The sequence below is a fragment of the Eptatretus burgeri genome, chromosome 16 (assembly GCF_056783735.1).
Source record: "Eptatretus burgeri isolate ZD-2024b chromosome 16, Ebu_testis_v1, whole genome shotgun sequence".
In the NCBI taxonomy this organism is placed as follows: domain Eukaryota; kingdom Metazoa; phylum Chordata; class Myxini; order Myxiniformes; family Myxinidae; genus Eptatretus; species Eptatretus burgeri.
In genome coordinates this window covers 61,905,245-61,927,457 of record NC_140976.1, presented here as the reverse complement: position 1 = coordinate 61,927,457, position 22,213 = coordinate 61,905,245, and the positions used below count along the sequence as shown (strand labels likewise).

Below are 22,213 nucleotides of genomic sequence, written 5' to 3'. Positions count from 1 at the left end.
TTTCCGGGGAGGGGGGGGCAGCCATGCCGCTGATGCAGTGCCCCCTGTTCCCAGTAAGCTGGTACTCATTTGCCGACCTTGGAAGGACGACAGGCTGAGTCAACCCCACTTGGTGTTAAATCAACAGCCGACAGGGGCTCAAACTCAAGACCCTAAGATTTTAAGCCAGCCACCTTAACCGTTCAGCCAACACTAGGCTTGGAATGATTTTCAATTCTGTTTGACTGCCAGACAGGCAGACAGAGTAAAAAGAAATGATCTCACTCCTCTTTGGGCATGCGCGATCGTGACAAATTCAGAGCCAGAGTCCTGTCAAACTGCAGGATTATTTTCCGATTAGTGTTCAAAATAAAACGTTCCATTGAAATCAAGTTGTTCCTCAATAATAAACTGACGTTTCTTTGACAGACAGAAAGACAAAGTGAACCAATTGCTTAACCCTACTTTTCGCTTCACATGTGGGGGGTAAAAAGATAATTTCACGTATCTACTCCCTATTTTCCAACACTCGTGTGGATTTTAGTTTAAATCTCTAAAGTCCATGTTAATAGGTCTGCATTGTGATTGTGTGCTGTCGTGAGAAATCCAATGTGTCATTTTCCTTTTCTACAAGCCATGTGCCACATTTAACACCGTCACTAGTGCATCCTCCTCCCCGAGACCATATAATTTCCTGACACCGAGGAAGGGGGGGGGGGCGTCAAGATCGAGTAAAGAGGAGGTGGGGGGGAGGCTCTATAAAAAGGCAGAGCGGAGCACCAAGGCGCTTTGTCGAAGGAGCAGTTTGTTTCGAGAGAAGGGGAGAAAGACTGAGAGGCTCGGAGGCTCGCAAATTCTGAACTTGAGATGGTTTCTGGACTCCGTTAGGCTGCTTGCTTCTTCCTTGCATGCCCGTGAGGGTCTTTTGCATTCTCTGCCTTTCCTTTCGCTTTGCTCGCTCGTTCTTGTTTCTTTCTTTCGGGCTTTGGAGCGCTTTTCGTGATTAACTTTGGAGAGAATCGATAGCCACGTTAGCTGGCGGCACAAATCTGACCCGAAGCGTTTCTTTTTGATACTTTCCTTATCACTTTATTACTTACGAAATCTAAAGATTTCGTAAGTATTTGATGCCTTCCATTTCTGTTTATTTGTTTGTGTGTTTATTTGTTTGTAGGCACGATAACTCGAGAATGGAAGAAGCTACCAATGTCAAATTACACCACGTGATTCAGGAGGGTGATGGCTAGTGCTGATTAGATTTTGGTCAAAATCGGTCAAAGGTCAAGGTCACAGTGAGGTAAAACATAATTCCGTAAATTCACGTGGAGAAATAGAGTATTTTTGCTTCGCTCGACGTTACGAGTTCGTTTTAACTTCGATTTTAATTTTGTCTTCGGTTTTTGCGATCGCTTAGGACGCTTAAAACTCGGTTGTAGAAATTCTGGAACAGCGATGAATAACTGATATATATATATATATATATATATATATATATATATATATATATATATATATATATATATATATAATAAGTCTTTTATCAGATTCTTCTGAAAAGTAATACACCAATTATCTGGCATATCCTGCTGGTACTGAATCACTTTTTTAAAAATAAAAACAAAAAAATGGAATTTTAAAAAGAAATCTAGTTTTTGTCTGGGACTCATTATCTGCAAAAGAACCGTTTTTACAGCCATTTTTCCCTGCTGTGCAGGGGTTTGGCTTTTTCTTGAGGCAATGTTTTTTTATGGCCGGATGCCCTTCCTGACGCCAACCCTGGTCGCCTCTTACGACACACAGGGATATGGTACACCTATTCTAACCGGGGCATACACCGGGACCAGTACACTGGCACTCATTTCGCGGACCTCGGAAGGATGGCAGGCTGAGTCAACCCCCTGGTGTTAATTCAGCAGCCAACGGGGCTTGAACTCAGGACCCTGGGATCCCAAGCTGCCACCCTAACCACTAAGCCAACACCAGGCTCATTATCTGCAAACCACAGTGTAAAATCGTAGACCACAATTAATTCAGAATTCAAGCTCCCCTTGGGCTTCTGACCGATTCATGCTTTTATTAGACAAGGTCAGAGGTCAAGTTGACGATTTCGTAAGTCCCAGTCTATGACTGCTTGTTTGTTTGTTTGTTTGTTAGTTAGTTTGTTTGTTTGTAGGCACGATAACTCGAGAACGAAAGAAGCTACCAATGTCAAATTACACCACGTGATTCAGGAGGGTGATGGCTAGTGCTGATTGGATTTTGGTCAAAATTGGTCAAAGGTCAAGGTCACAGTGAGGTCAAACATAATTCCGTAAATTCACGTGGAGAAATGGAGTATTTTTGCTTCGCTCGACGTTACGAGTTCATTTTAACTTCGATTTTAATTTTGTCTTCGGTTTTTGTGATCGCTTAGGACGCTTAAAACTCGGTTGTCGAAATTCTGGTAAAAATCGGATGTTTTGGAGACGTTTTAAGATTGTATAAAAAATATTTCACTCGACGCATCACGGGTCGTCCCATGATGCAGCGTGCTCGAGCAGACGTGTTGTTGAGTTACGTTGAGGTAGAATTGCGTGGAGAAATGGAGATTTTTGCTTCGGTCGACGTTACGATTTTTGATGGTTTGATACAGAATCATCATAGAAACTTCTGGTTTGCGTCGCTACCTTCTCGAGAGACAGCTTTTATTAGACAAGGTCAGAGGTCAAGTTGACGATTTTGTAAGTACCAGTCTATGACTGCTTGTTTATTCATTTCTCACCACTCGCTATCTTTGCTTCACAACTTGTTCTTTCCAGAATCTTCTATCTCTGTCCTTTCGCTATCTTCTTTATTTCTTCGCCTTCTGCCCTTGTGCACTTTTGCCTTCATCACCCGGGATTCCTGCCAAGAAACACGTTAAATACGTGCCGCGAATGACGTCACTGGCCCAAGGGGGCAGCCACAACCGTGGCTGTACAAGAAGCGGGAGCGGACGTTGCGCGTAGGGTTCCGGTTTCAGTCAGGAAGTGGAATCCAGAATCGACAAGGCACACCAGCCCCACTGGACTGGTGTGAGGTGTGCAGGGATCCGTACTGCCACATCTCTCTCTTTTTGGCCTCATCTCATCTTACTTGCCAATCACTCATCTCTCCCTCCCACATCGGAAGCAAGATGCTGGCCCACTGTCGAGTGATAAGTCACTAATAAGGTTCGGAAGGCAGGTATGTTGCGTAGGTGATAATTATGTCTGCCGCCGAAGGTGGAAGTTCTGTTTTCACCCCTTGTTACTTACGAAATCTAAAGATTTCGTAAGTATATTGATCACTTCCGTCCTTTGTTACTTACGACATCGAAAGATTTCATAAGTATATTGATTATTTCCGTCATCTGTTTGTGTGTTTGTTTGTTTGCTTGTAGGCACGATAACTCGAGAACGGAAGAAGCTACCAATGTCAAATTACACCACGGGATTCAGGAGGGTGATGGCTCGTGCTGATTAGATTTTGGTCAAAATCGGTCAAAGGTCAAGGTCACAGTGAGGTCAAACATTCGATTTTTGATGGTTTGGTACAGAATCATCGTAGAAACTTCTGGTTTGCGTCGCTACCTTCTCTAGAGACAGCTTTTATTAGACAAGGTGAGAGGTCAAGTTGACGATTTCATAAGTACCAGTCTATGACTGCTTGTTTGTGTGTTTGTTACTTACGAAATCTAAAGATTTCGTAAGTCTATTGATCAGTTCCGTTTCTGTTTGTTTGTGTGTTTGTTTGTTTGTAGGCACGATAACTCGAGAACGGAAGAAGCTACCAATGTCAAATTACACCACGTGATTCAGGAGGGTGGTGGCTAGCGCTGATTAGATTTTGGTCAAAAATCGGTCAAAGGTCAAGGTCACAGTGAGGTCAAACATCCAAAACATGATAACTCGAGAAAAGTTACCACAGGTATTGTTGACGGAGCGTGAGTTTGGAAGATCGAGGTAAGTTCGGCGGAATTTGTGTGTCAATTTGAGGAGTTACAGCTGTTTTAAAAATTTCAGTGTTATAAAATAATATTAACTAATTCCATAAATTCCTGTGGAGAAATGGAGTATTTTTGCTTCGGTCGATGTTACGAGTTCGTTTTAACTTCGATTTTAATTTTGTCTTCGGTTTTTGTCATCGCTACGGTGCTTAATATAACACTTGGTTGTCGAAATTCTGGTAAAAATCGGATGTTTTGGAGACGTTTTAAGATTGTATAAAAATATTTCACCCGCTGCGTCACAGCTCGTCACATGGCGAGGTTTTGCGTGTGCACGCTGAGGTCATCGCACTCGCCCCGGTGTCCTTTCAAGTTGGGGGGGGGGGGGCGTCGAGTGTGACCTTTACGTTACATTCATCCGCGGTAACTCGAGAACGGAAGAAGCTACCAATGTCAAATTACACCACGTGATTCAGGAGGGTGATGGCTAGCGCTGATTGGATTTTGGTCAAAATCGGTCAAAGGTCAAGGTTACAGTGAGGTCAAACATAATTCCGTAAATTCATGTGGAGAAATAGAGTATTTTTGCTTCGCTCAACGTTACAAGTTCGTTTTAACTTCGATTTTAATTTTGTCTTCGGTTTTTGCGATCACTTAGGACGCTTAAAACTCGGTTGTAGAAATTCTGGAACAGTGATGAATAACTGATATATATATATATATATATATATATATATATATATATATATATATATATATATATATATAATAAATAATAAGTCTTTTATCAGATTCTTCTGAAAAGTAATACAGCTATTATCTGGCATATCCTGCTGGTACTGAATCACTTTTTAAAAAATAAAAACAAAAAAATGGAATTTTTATAAGAAATCTAGTTTTTGTCTGGGAGTCATTATCTGCAAACCACAGTGTAAAATCGAAGACCACAATGAATTCAGAATTCAAGCTCCCCTTGGGCTTCTGACCGATTCATGCTTTTATTAGACAAGGTCAGAGGTCAAGTTGACGATTTTGTAAGTACCAGTCAATGACTGCTTGTTACTTACGAAATCTAAAGATTTCTTAAGTATATTGATGACTTCCGTTTCTGTTTGTTTGTTTGTTTGTTTGTAGGCACGATAACTCGAGAAAGGAAGAAGCTACCAATGTCAAATTACACCACGTCATTCAGGAGGGTGATGGCTAGCGCTGATTAGATTTTGGTCAAAATCGGTCAAAGGTCAAGGTCACAGTGAGGTCAAATATTCGATTTTTGATGGTTTGGTACAGATAACTTGAGAACGGAAGAAGCGACCAATGTCAAATTACCCCACGTGATTCAGGAGGGTGATGGCTTCTGCCGATTAGATTTTGGTCAAAATCGGTCAACGGTCAAGGTCACAGTGAGGTCAAACATTCGATTTTTGATGGTTTGGAACAGAATCATCATAGAAACTTCTGGTTTGCGTCGCGACCTTCTCAAGAGACAGCTTTTATTAGACAAGGTCAGAGGTCAAGTTGACGATTTCGTAAGTACCAGTCTATGACTGCTTGTTTGTTTGTTTGTTTGTAGGCACGATAACTCGAGAACGAAAGAAGCTACCAATGTCAAATTACACCACGTGATTCAGGAGGGTGATGGCGAGTGCTGATTAGATTTTGGTCAAAATCGGTCAAAGCTCAAGGTCACAGTGAGGTCAAACATAATTCTGTAAATTCACGTGGAGAAATGGAGTATTTTTGCTTCGCTCGACGTTACGAGTTCGTTTTAACTTCGATTTTAATTTTGTCTTCGGTTTTTGTCATCGCTTCGGTGCTTAACACTTGGTTGTCGAAATTCTGGTAAAAATCGGATGTTTTGGAGACGTTTTAAGATTGTATAAAAATATTTCACCCGCTGCGTCACGGCTCGTCACATGGCGTGGTTTTGCGTGTGCGCGCTGAGGTCATCCCACTCGCCCCGGTGTCCTTTCAAGTTGGGGGGGGGGGCGTCGAGTGTGACCTTTACGTTACGTTAATCCGCGGTAACTCAAGAACGGAAGAAGCTACCAATGTCAAATTACACCACGTGATTCAGGAGGGTGATGGCTAGCGCTGATTGGATTTTGGTCAAAATCGGTCAAAGGTCAAGGTCACAGTGAGGTCAAACATTCGATTTTTGATGGTTTGGTACAGAATCATCGTAGAAACATCTGGTTTGCGTCGCTACCTTCTCTAGAGACAGCTTTTATTACACAAGGTCAGAGGTCAAGTTGACGATATCGTAAGTACCAGTCTATGACTGCTTGTTTGTTTGTTTGTTTGTCTGTTTACAGGATATCTCAAAAAGTTGTGGACGGACCGGATGAAACTTGGTGGACAGGTTGGGTGCATGACAATGAATTGATGTGATCTTGGTGAAGACCCGAATCCAGATCCGACTACTATAATTATTTAATCTTTAAAGTGATTCTTCACCATTGAGAGATAGGGCCAAAAACGATATACAACATGATATTTCAAAAATGTATTGGGTCCGATATGTTCTCGTGGATCAGGCATTCATTGTGTGGCAGAGATATGCGCTCTACCGAGTGCCCTTCTAATTCTGTCTGTTTTGATGGCGGCATAAGACTGCAGAGATGTTTGGCCAGCATTAATTTATCCAAGTTCGATCTCAGACGCGGTTACGCAACGTTGTTTCCATTCGTCCAAGTGACTAAGCACTGTTGCATGACTGCTGGCACGGTACCCGGACGCACTCGGGCTTTTGCGTATGGTAACACAACTCTGGGCATGGGATTCCACAGGAAGTTCTGGGCTGACTGGCGATCATAGTCTCTTAAAGACATGCCATCCTGTTGGAGTTATCCAGAGGCGACATCCATCACAATATACTATATATATATATATATATATATATATATATATATATATATATATATATATATATATATATATATCACTACCCACAATATTTTCTATTCCCATCAAACCCGAAATAACCTAACCCTCTTACTTACACATTTCCACCCTTCCTGTCTCACTGCATTACTTGTGTCAACCTGTTGCCCCACTGGCTCACTGTCTGTACTTTACCTTTGTGTTCTCAGTCTCCTTTGCTCTTTCACAGGCCTATATGTCGTATTAAATTTTTTTAGCATAATCTGGGTTCCCAGAGGTGTTACAGAGGGTCGATAGCTGAAAACGTCTAATTTCAGGATGCATAATTCCACATGCTGGATGTATCTTTCCACCTCCTAGTCTATTTACCCTTTATAATAAGTCTATGTTCTACTTGGACACGAAACAAGTACAGCTTGCTTACTCATACCTGTGAGATGGATAAATTGTGGTTTGTTCTCCGCTGGGAAGTTAAAAGCAGACGCAGAATATTTATCTTGAATGAATCCAAACCTGAAGGCGAGATGATACACTTCAAACAATATTACATTGCAATGATCATTCATTCAACTAGTTACACAGGTGGGGAAGTCAATACCATAGCTGAAAACGACGACGTTTCAAGGAAACAAAATTTCAAACACGTGACTTGCTGTTTTAAATAGGTCCAAAAACATTGTGATGAAAATGCCTTCAGGAGGCTAAGGGTTTAATTAATTCGATACACATCTCCCAATTGATGTTGGAATGAATAGTCGTCTTGTAATTTCCCCAATTGGTGCTGGCAGGATCGATCGTCTAGTATAGTTCCTCGTCATTCTGCCAACCATCTGTGTTGCTATCCATTACAGGTTATGTAGTTTCGCTCCTCCATTAGCCTAGATCGGTGTATAATTTATAATTGATTTAGTACTCCATAATGAGGATGATGGACCATAACTATAGTGCAATCAATTGAAATGGATCACGAGCAAACAGATTAAGCAGATATAACAAATCCTACCGTAACAAAATGGCCTCTTGAAATAGCTGCATTCGATCAACAAATGTTTCTGGGTCAAACCCTGTGCAGCAACAATTATCAAACCATTAGAGTGGTACACAAAATGTTTAAAATGCAGAAAGTTTTCACTGAACCAGACTTACCAGAAAAGATGTTCTCACTGCCTTCTGGTATGAGGCAGGTGATGTTTAAAGGTATAAAGAGAGGTGCACGGAGTGGATCACCGTAAAGAAAACTGGGAAGGGCAAAAGGGCCATCTAGAGCCGGCACCAGGTGCAGACCACAGGAAGTTGCTTTACGACACCAACCCTGAACCTGTATAAACCAAAATACACATCACTGAAAGAGGGAAGCCGTTTGATTGGGTCTTGTAGAAAATTAATGAACGATTGAAAAGCATGAATGGAATTAAAAAAAAGAAGAAATAGACGATCAATACTCCGTAAATGTGTATGACGAGAAGCTTGGACCAAGTTCTGAGCCCGAGCAAACATTTCACTTGTGGAATATTTTCTGCAATTGCCTCTTACTCACCATATCGAACAGCACGGCAGGTGTAGAGACCATCCACTGTAGCTTGATCTCGAATGCAGCACTAGGATGAAACTGTCCATGATAGTAACAACTGCACCATTCCAAACGATCACTGCGGTTGTTCACATCTACGTCAAGGGTCACAGTCTTCTGCTCAGGAACCACAGAGCCTGAAAGGTAAAGTGATTGAAGTTGTACATCATCAGGAAATTATTCGTTTCAACCCCCTGAGCCAATATCTGCTGCCCAGGAAATCCTCCACCTTGGATGGCTTCTTCATCTGGCGCAGATGAAAATGCAATCGTCAATGGTTATGTCGTGTGTGCCATTTCCTGATCGTTTCCTCCATACAAACCTAGTAGAGCTGCCACCTGGCTACGGCCTCCGAAGCTGCGGCTGAACGAGCTGTGTCGACTTGTGTACGACGCCGGACGACTGGGAAGCAAAGGCAGCAGAAAGACCGGTACGTCAGGATGCAGCCATTCCTCAGTGTGAAACGCTACTTCGAACCACCGCTTCTGGAAAGTTGCTGGGTCACACGGCATTGTCGAGACACCCCGGCCGGCTGATGGGACCCCGCGACAAGACAGCAAAATAAACACTCAAAATCATTGCATAACAACATCATCGTCTCAAAAGTTTGAAATTTTAACAGGATTGCTTTTGCTTGCTACCTTTGTCTGCATCTTTGGTTGGGGTGACGCGGTACAAGTAAAACCCAAAGATGAAAGCACGAAGGGTGTCCCCGGAAGCATGGCAGATCAATTTTTCATCCAGCATTTTCTAGAATTGTCAACATGCATACATACTCCAATTTTACCTCCAGAACAAGTCTTCCCCCCTCCCCATTCATCATTCAATCACTCACCAAAGGAGAATCACATACTCGTTAATTACCATCACCTCGCTGTTAAGCTGTCACGTATCATTTTCAATGTACCGTGAGCCAGGACCTCGTATGAGTTAAAAAAAAATCTCCACCATTGGCATTGTATGTCTTCTTAATTTAAAATAGTGTAATTGTTCATTAAGGCCTTGATTTAATCAGGTTATTAATCATACTAAAATACGCAATTTGGTGTCTGTCTGTCTGTCTGTCTGTCTGTCTGTCTGGCTGCGATACATTCGGCCGTTACCCATGCGATCTCAACCAAACTTGACAAGAGGACTAAAGGTCACACAAGGGAGGTTGTCGTGACTTCATTTGCCACCCCCTCCATCCGCGAGAGGGGTTTCCACCTTGGGTGAAATTCATGTTAAGGTGTATATCAGTGTTAAATAGCTAATTGCGGCATTTTTCCAAGGCCACTTCTCCAACAAAAGTAATAACACTAGTTCGAATAGCATTATATTAATTTTATTACCAAACAATGTTAATAGTAAAAATATCCCTGCCCCCCTCTCCAAGGGGGTTTTCCTCCTTGGACAAATGTCGTGTTAACGTGTATAAATAGCTTATCGTGACATTTTGTGGGGCACTCCCAACGGAAGTAAAAACATACCATCAGAGATGGGGAATCCCCCGCCATTGAATGAAAAAGGTCATACATATTCCAGATAATGAGGGAGGTGAATTGGAAACAAGACACCATTTGGTCATCATCTCGAAAAAGTTCCCCAGGGGTGAGGAACGTAGTAACCAAAAATTATTGAAATCAGATCAGCGGTTTTCCATTTATTACAAAAAACAATTTTTCCAAGATGGCCGCCCCAGTCGACCATCTTGGATCCGGCCACGCCCAAAATCAATAGGGTTCTTCCTTTTCAGGTGGTACATGTGTGACCCAAATTTCAAATCGATATGGCGAACAGTTTATGAGTTATCGCACTCACAGCTATAAATGTTGACGCCCGGACGGACGGACGGACAGCCGGACGACCCGGGTGACAACAATATCCCCCTTCCGCCATGCGGCGGGGGATAAAAAATTATAAACCACAATCACGTATTACATTTTTAAGCAGTCACAACTGCTGTTTAACACTAAACTGAAAAGGAGGAAACCTGACGTTCTTTAGGCATTATATGCTTATCGCGTACCCCACAGACTAACGGGCCCGAGCCTAGATCTACTGTAATCTATGTACCCCAGAGAGGATAATAAACATGACCATTCCTGCTGCTCCCATCGGGGGGTGGATGAACAAGTCATATAAATGCATTAAAATAGCTGATTCTTAAAGATGATCAAATTCATAATGTCAATGCAAAATTAGCAAAATACCTCTTGCATCACCTCAAGATATCTCCATTGATATCAATATCTCCATTGAAATACTTGCATTACAGAACTTCAAAAATAATATTTAATAAGCAAGATTAATTTTTCTTTTTCCCCTTTTTCTCCCCATCATTCATTTTTGCACCAGACCTGGAGAATGTCGATGGCGACATGTTTGCTGGGTACTCCATCGACTGTGTTGATGAGCCAGTATACAGCTTCTGCACTGACAAAGCAGTTTGAAGGTAAACACTTTTGCTCAGGCAAGAACTGCAATCCTGTTCTGTAAAAGATCACAAAACAAACAAACAAATATGACCAGAAATGCAAATCTGGTCCTTATTATTCAGAGTGACGTGGTTATTATCAATAACTTGGCTGACAGGATTGCCACAGAGCAACGTGGACTCAACATTAACCTTCGTCTAGCTTTAATTCATGACCTTACAATACAATGTCACCCCAGTGTTTCACAGGAAAGGCGTTGGATCAATAAACATGCCAGCATTCGGAAAGAAGTCAAGCTAAACGCCCCATCGACGTACATCCACTGATATCCCACATGAAAAAGATCCCACATTGCATGAAACAAAAAAAAAGATGAGGCTTTTGAAAGTAATTTGTAATCGAGCCAAATTTGAACATCGAGTTTAGTCTGCTGGTGCACTGCCGTAGCCCCAGAGACAATGCAACCAGCAGCCAGAATGAGAATGATGGTCATCAACTCTGTCAAACGTCATGGACATAAGGGTGGTTTAGGGCCTGAATATAACTGCTGTGCTGTTTATATAATCACCAGCAATATTATGGAAAGAAATTATAACAGTCCGAGGCAATTCAGAGAACATTGGCTGTTATCATGGTTTGAACCCCCAAATGGGCGTCAGGCCAGTTGGGGGTTGTCGGTTCATCCATCCAGAGCCTGTACTCGAGAATGACTGGAAGAATTTATTTTATATTTGGCACATTAATTCAATAATATCTGGGCATGAGGCACGTCAATTGATTTTGCGATCGGAGCCAAAAGTCATGGGACACATGATTATATTTCCGATTTTTGGCAGAAATGTTTTTTTTTCTTTATACCATAAAATATTACAGGATTGTACATGTTTTTGGGAACAATTTATTATTTATACTTTACCATCTCCACTTCCGAACTATCACCTTAAATTACTTATTTATACACAATTTACCATCTCCACCACCAACACACAACTTTGAATTCTACACAACACAAACCCGACATACAACCTTGATTGATTGATTGATTTATATAAACTTGACCATCACCTCATCCTAAATACAATCTTGATTGATTGATTGATTTATATAAACTTTACCATCACCAAACCCGAGATACAACCTGGATTTATTTATTTTTATAAATGTTACTATCACCGAACCCTAGATACAACCTTGATTGATTGATTATTCATATAAACTTTAGCATTTTCACTAGCTACTGTATATATCTATTTATTTATTTGAATGTAAAATATGTACGTCCCTTATTTAAGGTGGAGATGGCCGGGGGCTGTATCTTCGATGAGGACTTGCATCCTTGTTAATCCTGAATCGCATCAGTGGCCAATTACAGGTCGACAATTGCTGTAAGTCCACCATTAAATGCCGTTATTCAACCACAATGTTAGTCCTATTTTGCCAGGCCACTACAATCAGCAGCTCAGTTTTTCAGTGGATGCAAATTAACATATTTGGGCATATCGTCCAACTCCGTTATTGTTGCATAGACTTCATATCATTCAGCAGATATCACACATGAGCTGCAAGCTCCATAAGCTCCTTGTATTACAAGTTCACCATCACACTGCAAAGTCTCCTGATGGAACTTTCAAAACCATCCTGCTTAAAAAAACACAAATTCAACTTTTTTCACTTCATCTTGGTGAACAAAGAATGGATTTATCTTTTTGTTTCCACAACACAATTAAAATTTTGTTCATATTAAAGTTGAGTAAAGAGTTTAGGAACGATGTTTTCATCTGATTTAATCTTCATTTCGTTTTTGAGGCTTCACAATGACCGTAATCTTCAATAGCAACAGCAAGTTATGTAACACTTACATGGGGTGTTTCATGGCTTCCAGAATATCCATCAGTGTTGAGGAAGATGATAGAATGTCTGCTGGTGCTCCTGATGTACTTGTACTGTAACGAAGAGACACACTTACTAGCTTAACAGATGAATTTCATCAATACTGTGGCTTCTCCATGGTTCTATAACAAGAACTAGAACAGCACTCAGTAGAGCGCATGCATACCTCCGCCAGGCTGAACAGTTTACGTTGTGTATCCCACTGATGGGGCTGATCTGCATCCAGACCTGAACCAAAATCAAATTGGCTTGTTCTTGTCACACCCCCCAACATGACCACCAACTTTTTGAGATATCGTGCTATATATATTGTTTTTGGCCCCATCTCTCAATGTTGAAGAATGACTAAAAAAATTCTCGTATCCAGACCTTCACCAATATGTAATCAATTCATACTCGTCACACACCCAACCTCTCCATACATTTTGTTTGAATACGTCCACAACTTTGTGAGATATCCTGCTCAAAGACGAGCAAACAGGGGTGAAAACAACCTTTGGTGGTGGAGGTAATAAGGAAAACAGGATGTTGAATAGATCTGTGCTCCAGCGTGCTAGCGGTTAATTATCCTGAACAACAAGCACTTGTATACATTTTGCTGAAGGAACCGTGATCTACATTTGCCCCTTCCTTCAGTCCTCTGCCTTCGAGCATTAATTCAAAGACTTGTAAATTATCCAAGGTGAAATGCTAAAAATAAATAAATAAATAAATAAACAAATAAAGGACATCCAAACATTTCATCCCTTTTGTGTTGCCCATCTGTGTCTGCTGTGTTTCAATGTCCGTAACTCTCTGCACAGTGACCTAGAGTAACATGATGTGTTCTTTTTGATTACTTGTAACATAATATTGAAAAGTATTGTTGCATGTGGGGGGGGGGGTTCAGGCGAGTTATCAAAGTGTGAGGCTTCAGCCGGAATGTGTGCTCTCGAAGGATAGATTGTGGGTTAAGGGTGTCACATGATCTGTCCTTCCAGTCTGAGTCAGCGAGAGCCAAGCAAGGTAAAGTGAAGGGAATCCACGCCCCGCCCCAAGAGAGTAATTGTTGAGGTCGCCCCAGCAAGGGGTACAATAAAGTCTGCTGCCTTCTCCCCCTCTATCCCTCCAGCATCTGTGTGGATCCAGGATGTGACATCACCGCTGCATTCATTCCAGTCACCATGAGGCATGTGATTGACTGGACCCACCGGCTAGAAGTACTGTAATTAGACAGAGCCGTGGGCCGTGTCCTGATTGGGCTGAGGGGAAAGGTACGGTCCAAGTGTCTACACCAGGTCAAGTGATGGATAAGAGGTGCTGGGAGGGAGGAAGTGGGGTTGGGGGGGTCTCTCTTGAAGGTAATGAGGAGCGATTTTCTTCCTTTTAAAAATTAAAAAAAAAAAATTTAAACCAGGGAAAGACGCATGTCTTCTGTTCAAAACACTTCACCAACCATCATCTCTGCCCAGCCCAAGTCTACTCTGCAATCCTCGGTGTTCCCTCAAGGACAATTAACTTGTTGAGGAATTCATGCCAAGTTCATGTAAGAGTGCTTGTGCGAGTGTATACCTGGGCCCTGACCGTTTTATTGTTATTTAAGGGCTTATTTATTTAATAATTATAGTCATTGACCATATGTCTTCATTCACTGGATCCATCTGTAAACGTGTCTTGTACCCATATCCTTAATTTTAATAAATCCTTATTTCACAAGATTGTGCATGCCTGCTCTGCAATCAACCTCCCATGCTTCACTCATTTTGGCAACAATGGTGAATCCCTAGAGATCTAAATTAGGTTAATACCCTGATTGATAACCAGCTCGGTTTAGATCACAATGAAGCACAGATCGGGAGAGCACGACTCACTACCAGTTCATGGTTAGAGTAACGCATTCGTCATCCTCAGCACAAAGTCCCAGAGTTGTAGTCTTTTGCCAGACCATGATTAAACTGCTTTCAGGTAGTGAGTTGTAAACGTGACTATGCAATCATGGAGTGATTGTACAATCATATAATCTGTGTTAGTTTTCCAGGAGTAAAGATTCAAATGTTCTTAGCCCAGATTAATATATAGTTACTGTCCTCCCCCTTTGAAGCATCCCAATGGTGGGTGGGAGTCAACTTATTTCGTGTTCAATGATGCTGAGCAATTCCAAAGCTGACTTAGACATGGGACATGGCCAAATCACAACAGGTATTGACGTGGGTCATGTACAGTCACACATGCAGCTTCTGGCTGAGAGATGATTGGCATGGAAATCTCCAGGATCACTAAAGTCCAGGTGATAATTGAAACATGCATTGCAAGTCCAGTTTACTGAATGGGTTTCTTTCTTCAACAGCCATCGTTTACATGCACATGACAAATAGAATTATGAACTGAGAATCCATATGTTATTTCACAGTTACAAGTGAGTTCAGCAGCTTTATTACCATAAGTACATACTTATGAATGTGTGCATCAAGAAACTTGGAGTTGGAATAAGTGGGTGATGAATATTCCCAGAGTTCACAAACATCCCAAGAAAATAAGACATCATTTTGTACCCATCTGTAGAGCCAGGCCCGTGCTTGAAAACCCCTCCTCCAGCATTTGCACCGTCTGAGCCCGGTGTTGCACCTGGCCCATCAATTGCTGGCTGTGTTGGGGCACAACATATTTGAGTGAAAGTTAGTAAAGGAAAAGAAGAAAAAATCCATTTCCAAACAGAAGAGTAGGGGTATCTGCAGAGCTAGGGGAACAGAAAAGCTGTACAATGCTCTGCAGAACAAGACTCGGTGGTGTAATGGTTAGAGCGTCCACTCTTGAGTCTGCAAGGCCGGTAGTTCGAACCCTTCATAGCAAAAGACTTCAACAATGGTACGTGTTGCTTCATCAATAGCCTCCTGTGTTGTAATTCCTTGTAAGGGAATCAATAGTAATATTCACATGCGAGAAAAGAACAAATGGACCGTAGGCCGAAGCCTGTTTTCTTGCTTAAATTTTGAGTTTCGTAGTCCCTGTCTTGGGAGTACCAGAGAACGTGCTAAATATGTTGAATATGTGCATCTGAAGCAAACCCATATATATTCCTCAGTCTGAAAGTTGAGTGTTAATGAGAACGGGCCCAAAACATAGCAATATAGAATAAATAGTTGCTAAGGACCTGTTTTCCCGAGCAACAGTGTCATACCAGTGTTTTTGTTGAATTTGAGCCATGACTAGTGCAAGAAAAGTTGAAATAAGGAATTACGAAGGACTTTTCATACATTAAAAGTTATACATTAAAGGATACTTTTCAAATCCGTTGTTAAGGAAGAAAAATTACCCAAGCAACCATGTATTCATGAACATTTTATTTGCATTTTCTTATCGACCATAATGCGCTAATTTGTCCATTAAACTGGAAATAGACCCCATGGCAAGACAGCGATAGGGAGTAAGGGGTTAGTGGCGGGGGTTGAGGGGGGGGGAGTGCAGTTCCCCAAACATACAGGCAGTCCAGTCAATAGATATTGGGAAATCTTGACATATTCTTGTGTGCTCGCTCACGTTCAGAATTCTCAAATCTCCTTTCTTGCTTCCTCAAAGCTCTCTCAATCTTTGATTTGTCAGTGAAACGCATGTCGCACTCTCGATGATATCCATATCCGATGGGGATTACAGCAAGTCTTTCTGGCACTGTACGTAGCTCAGTTTCAAAATTTGAGCATTTTTGGACATTTTAGCTTCTCTGCTTCCAGTAGATTTCCACTGATGAAAACTTGTAGTAAATTTCATCGAGCTCACATCAGAAAAAAATCATCATCTTCCCTTTGGCCCAGTCTTCCCGAGACTGGCTGCTTTCATGGATCGATATTTATGAAACAGCCACTCATGGGGTCTCATATTTATTAGAGACCCCGTGATTGGCTGTTTTTACGATTCTTACAAAGACATTAGTTGTGATTAGTCCAAGAAAAATGATGTCATCTCCATTATAATACCAAGCTTGCACACTAAAAACTCGGCTCGCCATCACACGATCCCTATGAAATTGCTGTGGCACTTAACGGACATGCCGACAATGTTTGGGAAGTCTTGGCGTTCCATAGTACCACTTGCATTTTGCACAATGCGTATTTTTGTCATTCCCCGTGTACGGTCTGTCGTCTGCTACCAGCTATGTTGTACTGCTATCCCGTGCATGTGCATGGGTATCGCTAGTCACTCTTGATTCTATTGGGACATCTGGTTATTTTCTCATTAAAAATTCTGCAAACACTTGATCTTTGCGAAAATAGACATCAGTATTTGTGATAGGTGGTTCATTCATAACCTGACATTGGTGTGAACATGAAGTACTCCCATAGAAATGGACATCATTATTTGTGATAGGTGGTTCATTCATAACCTGACATTGGTGTGAACATGAAGTACTCCCATAGAAATGGAAAATGGAAATGCATTTATTTAAGACTCAGCCCGCAGTCTAAAGGGGGAAGGTGTGATGGAGCTTGTTACGATTTAAGTTTACATGTGGCATACCAATACACAGAATTTAATTTACAGCATTTGCTTCACGTGTTTTCGGAGTGATGTAATAGGAAAAGGACATGCGGATGTTTGTGAGTCTACATTAACTTGGTGAGGTTGTGAGGCTCCCTTTGGGATTGAATCTCTTTCTGTTACTTTATTTGTAATCCGCCTATTAGTCTGATGGACTTTTGACTTCAGCACATGGGAACAGTTCATCATTTTGTCAGATGTGTAATATTAATTACAGAGGGAATATTAGTTATGTTCAAAGGTCATCTGATCAGGAAGATGGAAGGTAAGAGAAAGAGGGAGATAAAGATATACATATGTATGTATGTATGTATGTATGTATGTATGTATGTATGTATGTATGTATGTATGTATGTATGTATGTATATATATATATATATATATAATATATTGTTGCAGTTCTCGGAACTGCATGCATACAACAGGTAGGTGTCCCAAGACAGTTATTCCATTATTATATGTGTAGATAGTCCCCTTCCTTTTGTTTTGCGGGACAACAAGGAGTGCGTTGCGATGATCTAATAGCTAGGGTTGCTTATTTCATTTTTTCCTTAATTTCATCCCTACTCTTCTTCTTTTCTGATAATTCCTGAGGTAAATCAGCCACGTGTGCCTTCGCTGGAGGGTGGGGCCTCGTGGAGGCCAGCGCATGCGGCGCCATGGTGGGGAAACTGCAGCGCCATGGTGGGGAAACTGCAGTGCCGAGTCATGTGGTGTGCTAGTTGGTGCTGGACTGTTGACTCGGGCTTCCGATGGTCTGGGGAGAATTGCCGATTGCATTAGAAGGGCGTGCAAGTAAATACCTCGAAAGAGGCTGCACGAATGACATTTTTCACGGCACGGGAAACACGTCCAGCATGACGCCCACGCTGCACGAGACGCGTACGGAGGCCAATAAAGCCGACTCCACGCCATGTTGGGCAGGAAACGAGTGTGCGGGTAAAAGCGGCTTGTTCTTTTTTTCACCTCAATATCCAACACATATCGGTGTTCCCCCCACGCACACGCTAGCAGAGTCGTGTGAACGCGAGTGCGGGCCACGTGCGTAATGACGGAACCGCGCGCACTGTATGGAATGTGCTCGAAAGCAGACACATACGCCGCTCGTGGGCCGTGCATGGATTTATCCATGGCGATGTACCTTCGGTCCTCGCTGGCAGCGGTGGATTCTCCACGGATGTTGAATGTATTCTCGTCTCTGCGGCCAGCGGGGCTGCGATCGAGCCAGGGAATGTACAGTGCGAGCCACGTTGGCACGCGCGGAACGAGCGCGTTGATCGACGCTGGTCGAACGCCCGAGCGGGCATGCGGGACCCTCGATCAGTCACCCGGGGGTTTTTGCAGGATGATTTGCGTGCCAATTTCCGTGTGGGCGATTCATGTCATCTCGTGGGTTCGGAGCGAAATATTGCCGCTGTTTGAGATGGCCTTGCCGGAAACGAAGTGAGGCGGTTTCCAGCCCAAGATGGTCGGTGCCAATCAGAGCACCCGATTCGGGTGATGTCGTTTGGATTCGGCATGACCCCTCCCCCCCCGAGCTGTGGGCCCTATAAAGATCGGGGCAGTCCCTCTTGTCCTGTCGGTCTGTGTTTCCTGCTTCTCGTCTCCGCCCACGCCTCGCCTCGTCGACACCGCCATGACCCGCCTCCTGCTCCTCGACTCCACCTCATCTCCGCACACACCACGTCGACCCCACCCGCCTACTACTCCACCCTCGCCCTCTGGACTCCGCCCCTTCCCCACTCAAGCTGCTCCCTCACGAACACAGTCTCCACATGTGTGGCTTGGGCCAGAGACAATGTGCCCACTGTCGGGTACTGCACCACAGAGCATCCCCCCCCCCTGAAACGTATTGATGGCACGTCGTGCTATCGGACGCACAGGTACCGCGATCATAGCCTCAACTCCCCCCCCCCCCCAGTTGCAAAACTCCCTCTTCATCGGGTTTTCTGTGCGTGTGTGTGTGTGTGTGTGTGTGTGTGTGTGTGTGTGTGTGTGTGTGTGTGTGTGTGTGTGTGTGTGTGTGTCCTGGCGCCTGTCTACCAAAGTAAGACCGCAGAAGATCGTTATTGTTATTATTCTTATTATTTTCACATTAAATCTGCTCTGTGTCCCCTTTTGTAAGTTGCCTGTTTATTGTCGCACCACACTTCTTTCTATCCCTGCATTACACACAACAATAAATCTTCACTGTGCCACATATCTTTCCTTGCCTGCTTGTAAATAAATTATTATAATTAGGAATGTTCCCTGCTCGTTTTTGTCTTTTCTTCCATTGATCCAGCATGGTCCGAATCCTAGCTTAGCCGGGACTTTATTCCAAATGATCCGTTCCTTTTAGCTGGTACGTCCTTGGCAGTGTCGCTCGGCTGCATCCGATCCGGTAAGGTGATCCAATCCGGTAGAGTGATCCGGTTCAGACAAGCCATACCGAGGGAGTGTTCCCCGGTAATTAATCCACGTGATTAATTAGGTAACCCAATTAACCAAGAGACGGGAGGACTCTAGGTCACGCAGTTGAGTTATTGGCATCCACGGTCGGTTAAGCGACCCACCGTGTCATGGAATTATCTGTGTGCGATGGCCTACAATTCCGGGGAGTCTGGTGGGAACCGACATAGCTTCCCCCCACCTTGTGGTCTTCTCACCCGACTCCCGGCCCACAACAAAATATATATATATATATATATATATATATATATATATATATATATATATATATATATATATATATATATTATAGAGAGAAGTAAGCGCGAGAAGCGAGCAAGAAAGCGAGAGTTGAAGTGCGTGAGGGAAAAAGCGAACCATAGAGGAAGCGTGCAAGCGAGGAAGCGAGGAAGCGTGCAAGCCAGCAAGTGAGCGTGTGGTGTGCGTCTGGGTGTCTGACCAGCACCAACGAGACAATTCATCCTTCCCAGTGCTTGAGCAAGCGAGCGTGTGGTGCGCGTCTGGGTGTCTGACCAGTGCCAACGGGACAATTCGTCCTTCCCAGTGCTTGAGCAAGCGAGCGTGTGGTGCGTGTGTGGGTGTGAGCAGCACCGCCAATGAGTGAGGCACGGGTCGGTCACCAACGTGTGAGGCGTGGGTCAGTCACCGATGGACCTTGTGGGTCACTGGATGTCACCAGTTTCGTGAAGTGTGAGGAGTTGCCCGTGTCGCAGCACCAGGGTCTAAACCCACGACAGACGATCTCGGTACCCTCCCAAACGTTGGCTGGCATTCAAGGCTGTTCGTGAGAGGGTGTACGGCAAGGCTGGGTGCTGGAGACGGATGTGACACGCACACACACATTTCACGACATTTTGACTTCACGGACGACTTTCTGGTGAGCGAGATGATTCTTCTCCCCCCCCACCCCCCGAATGATGTGTTCGGTACCCTTGTCTGTGTTTAGCTGTAAGTAAGTCAACTCCCGATAAGCATCTGCTCTTTGTCTCTTTCCTGGCACTTTGATTGGTTTTGCTTTGAAATTTATTCTTTATTTACCTCAGAAATTCCATTTATTGATTTTATTATTTATAAATGTTTTATTGACTTCCAACCTGTCCGTGTTTGTCCTTTCCTTCCATTGGTCTCGCATTGTCCGAACCTCAATAGACTGGGAGGTAATTACCACAGATTTGACCAAAAATAGTCGGCACACACCAGCGATTAAAACGCTCGGCCATCAAAATTAAACTCGAATTGATATGATATTGGTGCTTTGCCGAGGGCGCGCTCCCCGCTCAGGTAACCACGTGGCCTCTAGATAAACGGAATATTTAGACGGTGGACACTGGAACTCGTGGTTAATTGGGTGGCGTTCGCGGTTTTTAAACAACCCACCATACCACAACGTTAATTGTGAACGGTGGCCCCAGGTCCAGCTCTTCCGAGGACAACTGGGGATTAATCCCCGAGTGACAAGCTGGTGTCTCGGTACCCGTGGCCGCAACAATATACATACATACATACATACACACTACATGGCCAAAAGTATGCAGACACCTGCTCGTCCAACATCTCATTCCAAAATCATGGGCATTAATATGGAGTTGGTCCCCTCCTTTGCTGCTATAACAGTCTCCACTCTTCTGGGAAGGCTTTCCACTTGATGTTGGAACATTGCTGCAGGGATTTGCTTCCATTCAGCCACAAGAGTATTCGTGAGGTCGGGCACTGATGTTGGGTGATTCCGTCTGGCTCACATTCGGCGTTTTGATGGGGTTGAGGTCAGGGCTCTGTGCAGGCAAGTCAAGTTCTTCCACACCGATCTTGCCAAACCATTTCTATATAGACCTGGCTTTGTGCACAGGGGCAGTGTCATGCTGAAACAGGAAAGGGCCTTTCCCAAACTGCTGCCACAAAGTTGGACGCACAAAATCATGTAGAATGTCATTGTATGCTGCAGCATTAACATTTTCCTTCACTGGAACAAAGGGGCCTAGCCCGAAACATGAAAAACAGCCCCAGACCATTATTCCGCCTCCACCAAACTTTACAGTTGGCACTATGCATTCGGGCAGGTAGCGTTCTCCTGGCATCTGCCAAACCCAGATTCGTCCGTCGGACTGCCAGATGGTGAAGCATGATTCATCACTCCAGAGAACGAGTTTCTGCTGCCACAGAGTACAATGGCGTTGAGCTTTACACCACTCCAGCCAACGCTTGGCATTGTGCATGGTGATCTTCGGCTTGTGTGTGGCTGCTCGGCAATGGAAACCCACTTCATGAAGCTCTCGACGAACAGTGCGTGTGTTGACGTTGCTTCCTGGGTCAGTTTAGAACTCGGTAGTGAGTGTTGCAGCTGACAGACGATTTTTCCATGCTACGCACTTCAGCACTCGGCGGTCCCGTTCTGAGAGCTTGTGTGGTTTACCACTTCATGGCTGAGCTGTTGTTGCTCCAAGATGTTTCCACTTCACAATAACAGCACTTCCAGTCGATCAGGGCAGCTCTCGCAGGGTAGAAATTTGATGAAATGACTTGTTTGAAAGGTGGCATCCTCTGACGATGCCACATTTAAAGTCACTG

The 22,213-nt window shown here is 43.4% G+C and overlaps 1 protein-coding gene across 8 annotated transcripts in view; it reads right to left on the bottom strand.

The window, feature by feature from the left end:
- Positions 1–22,213, bottom strand: part of DEPDC5 (DEP domain containing 5, GATOR1 subcomplex subunit) — a 150,067-nt gene that overhangs the window by 3,453 nt on the left and 124,401 nt on the right. For all 8 annotated transcript variants that reach the window (XM_085858670.1, XM_085858675.1, XM_085858671.1 and 5 more), the window contains 9 exons: positions 15,217–15,308; positions 12,655–12,738; positions 10,718–10,850; positions 9,020–9,128; positions 8,701–8,910; positions 8,346–8,515; positions 7,955–8,126; positions 7,812–7,872; positions 7,239–7,321 (listed from right to left, as the gene is read on the bottom strand). In XM_085858670.1, the coding sequence (XP_085714796.1) occupies positions 7,239–7,321; positions 7,812–7,872; positions 7,955–8,126; positions 8,346–8,515; positions 8,701–8,910; positions 9,020–9,128; positions 10,718–10,850; positions 12,655–12,738; positions 15,217–15,308 (1,114 nt within the window). The remainder of the gene's footprint in view (positions 1–7,238; positions 7,322–7,811; positions 7,873–7,954; positions 8,127–8,345; positions 8,516–8,700; positions 8,911–9,019; positions 9,129–10,717; positions 10,851–12,654; positions 12,739–15,216; positions 15,309–22,213) is intronic.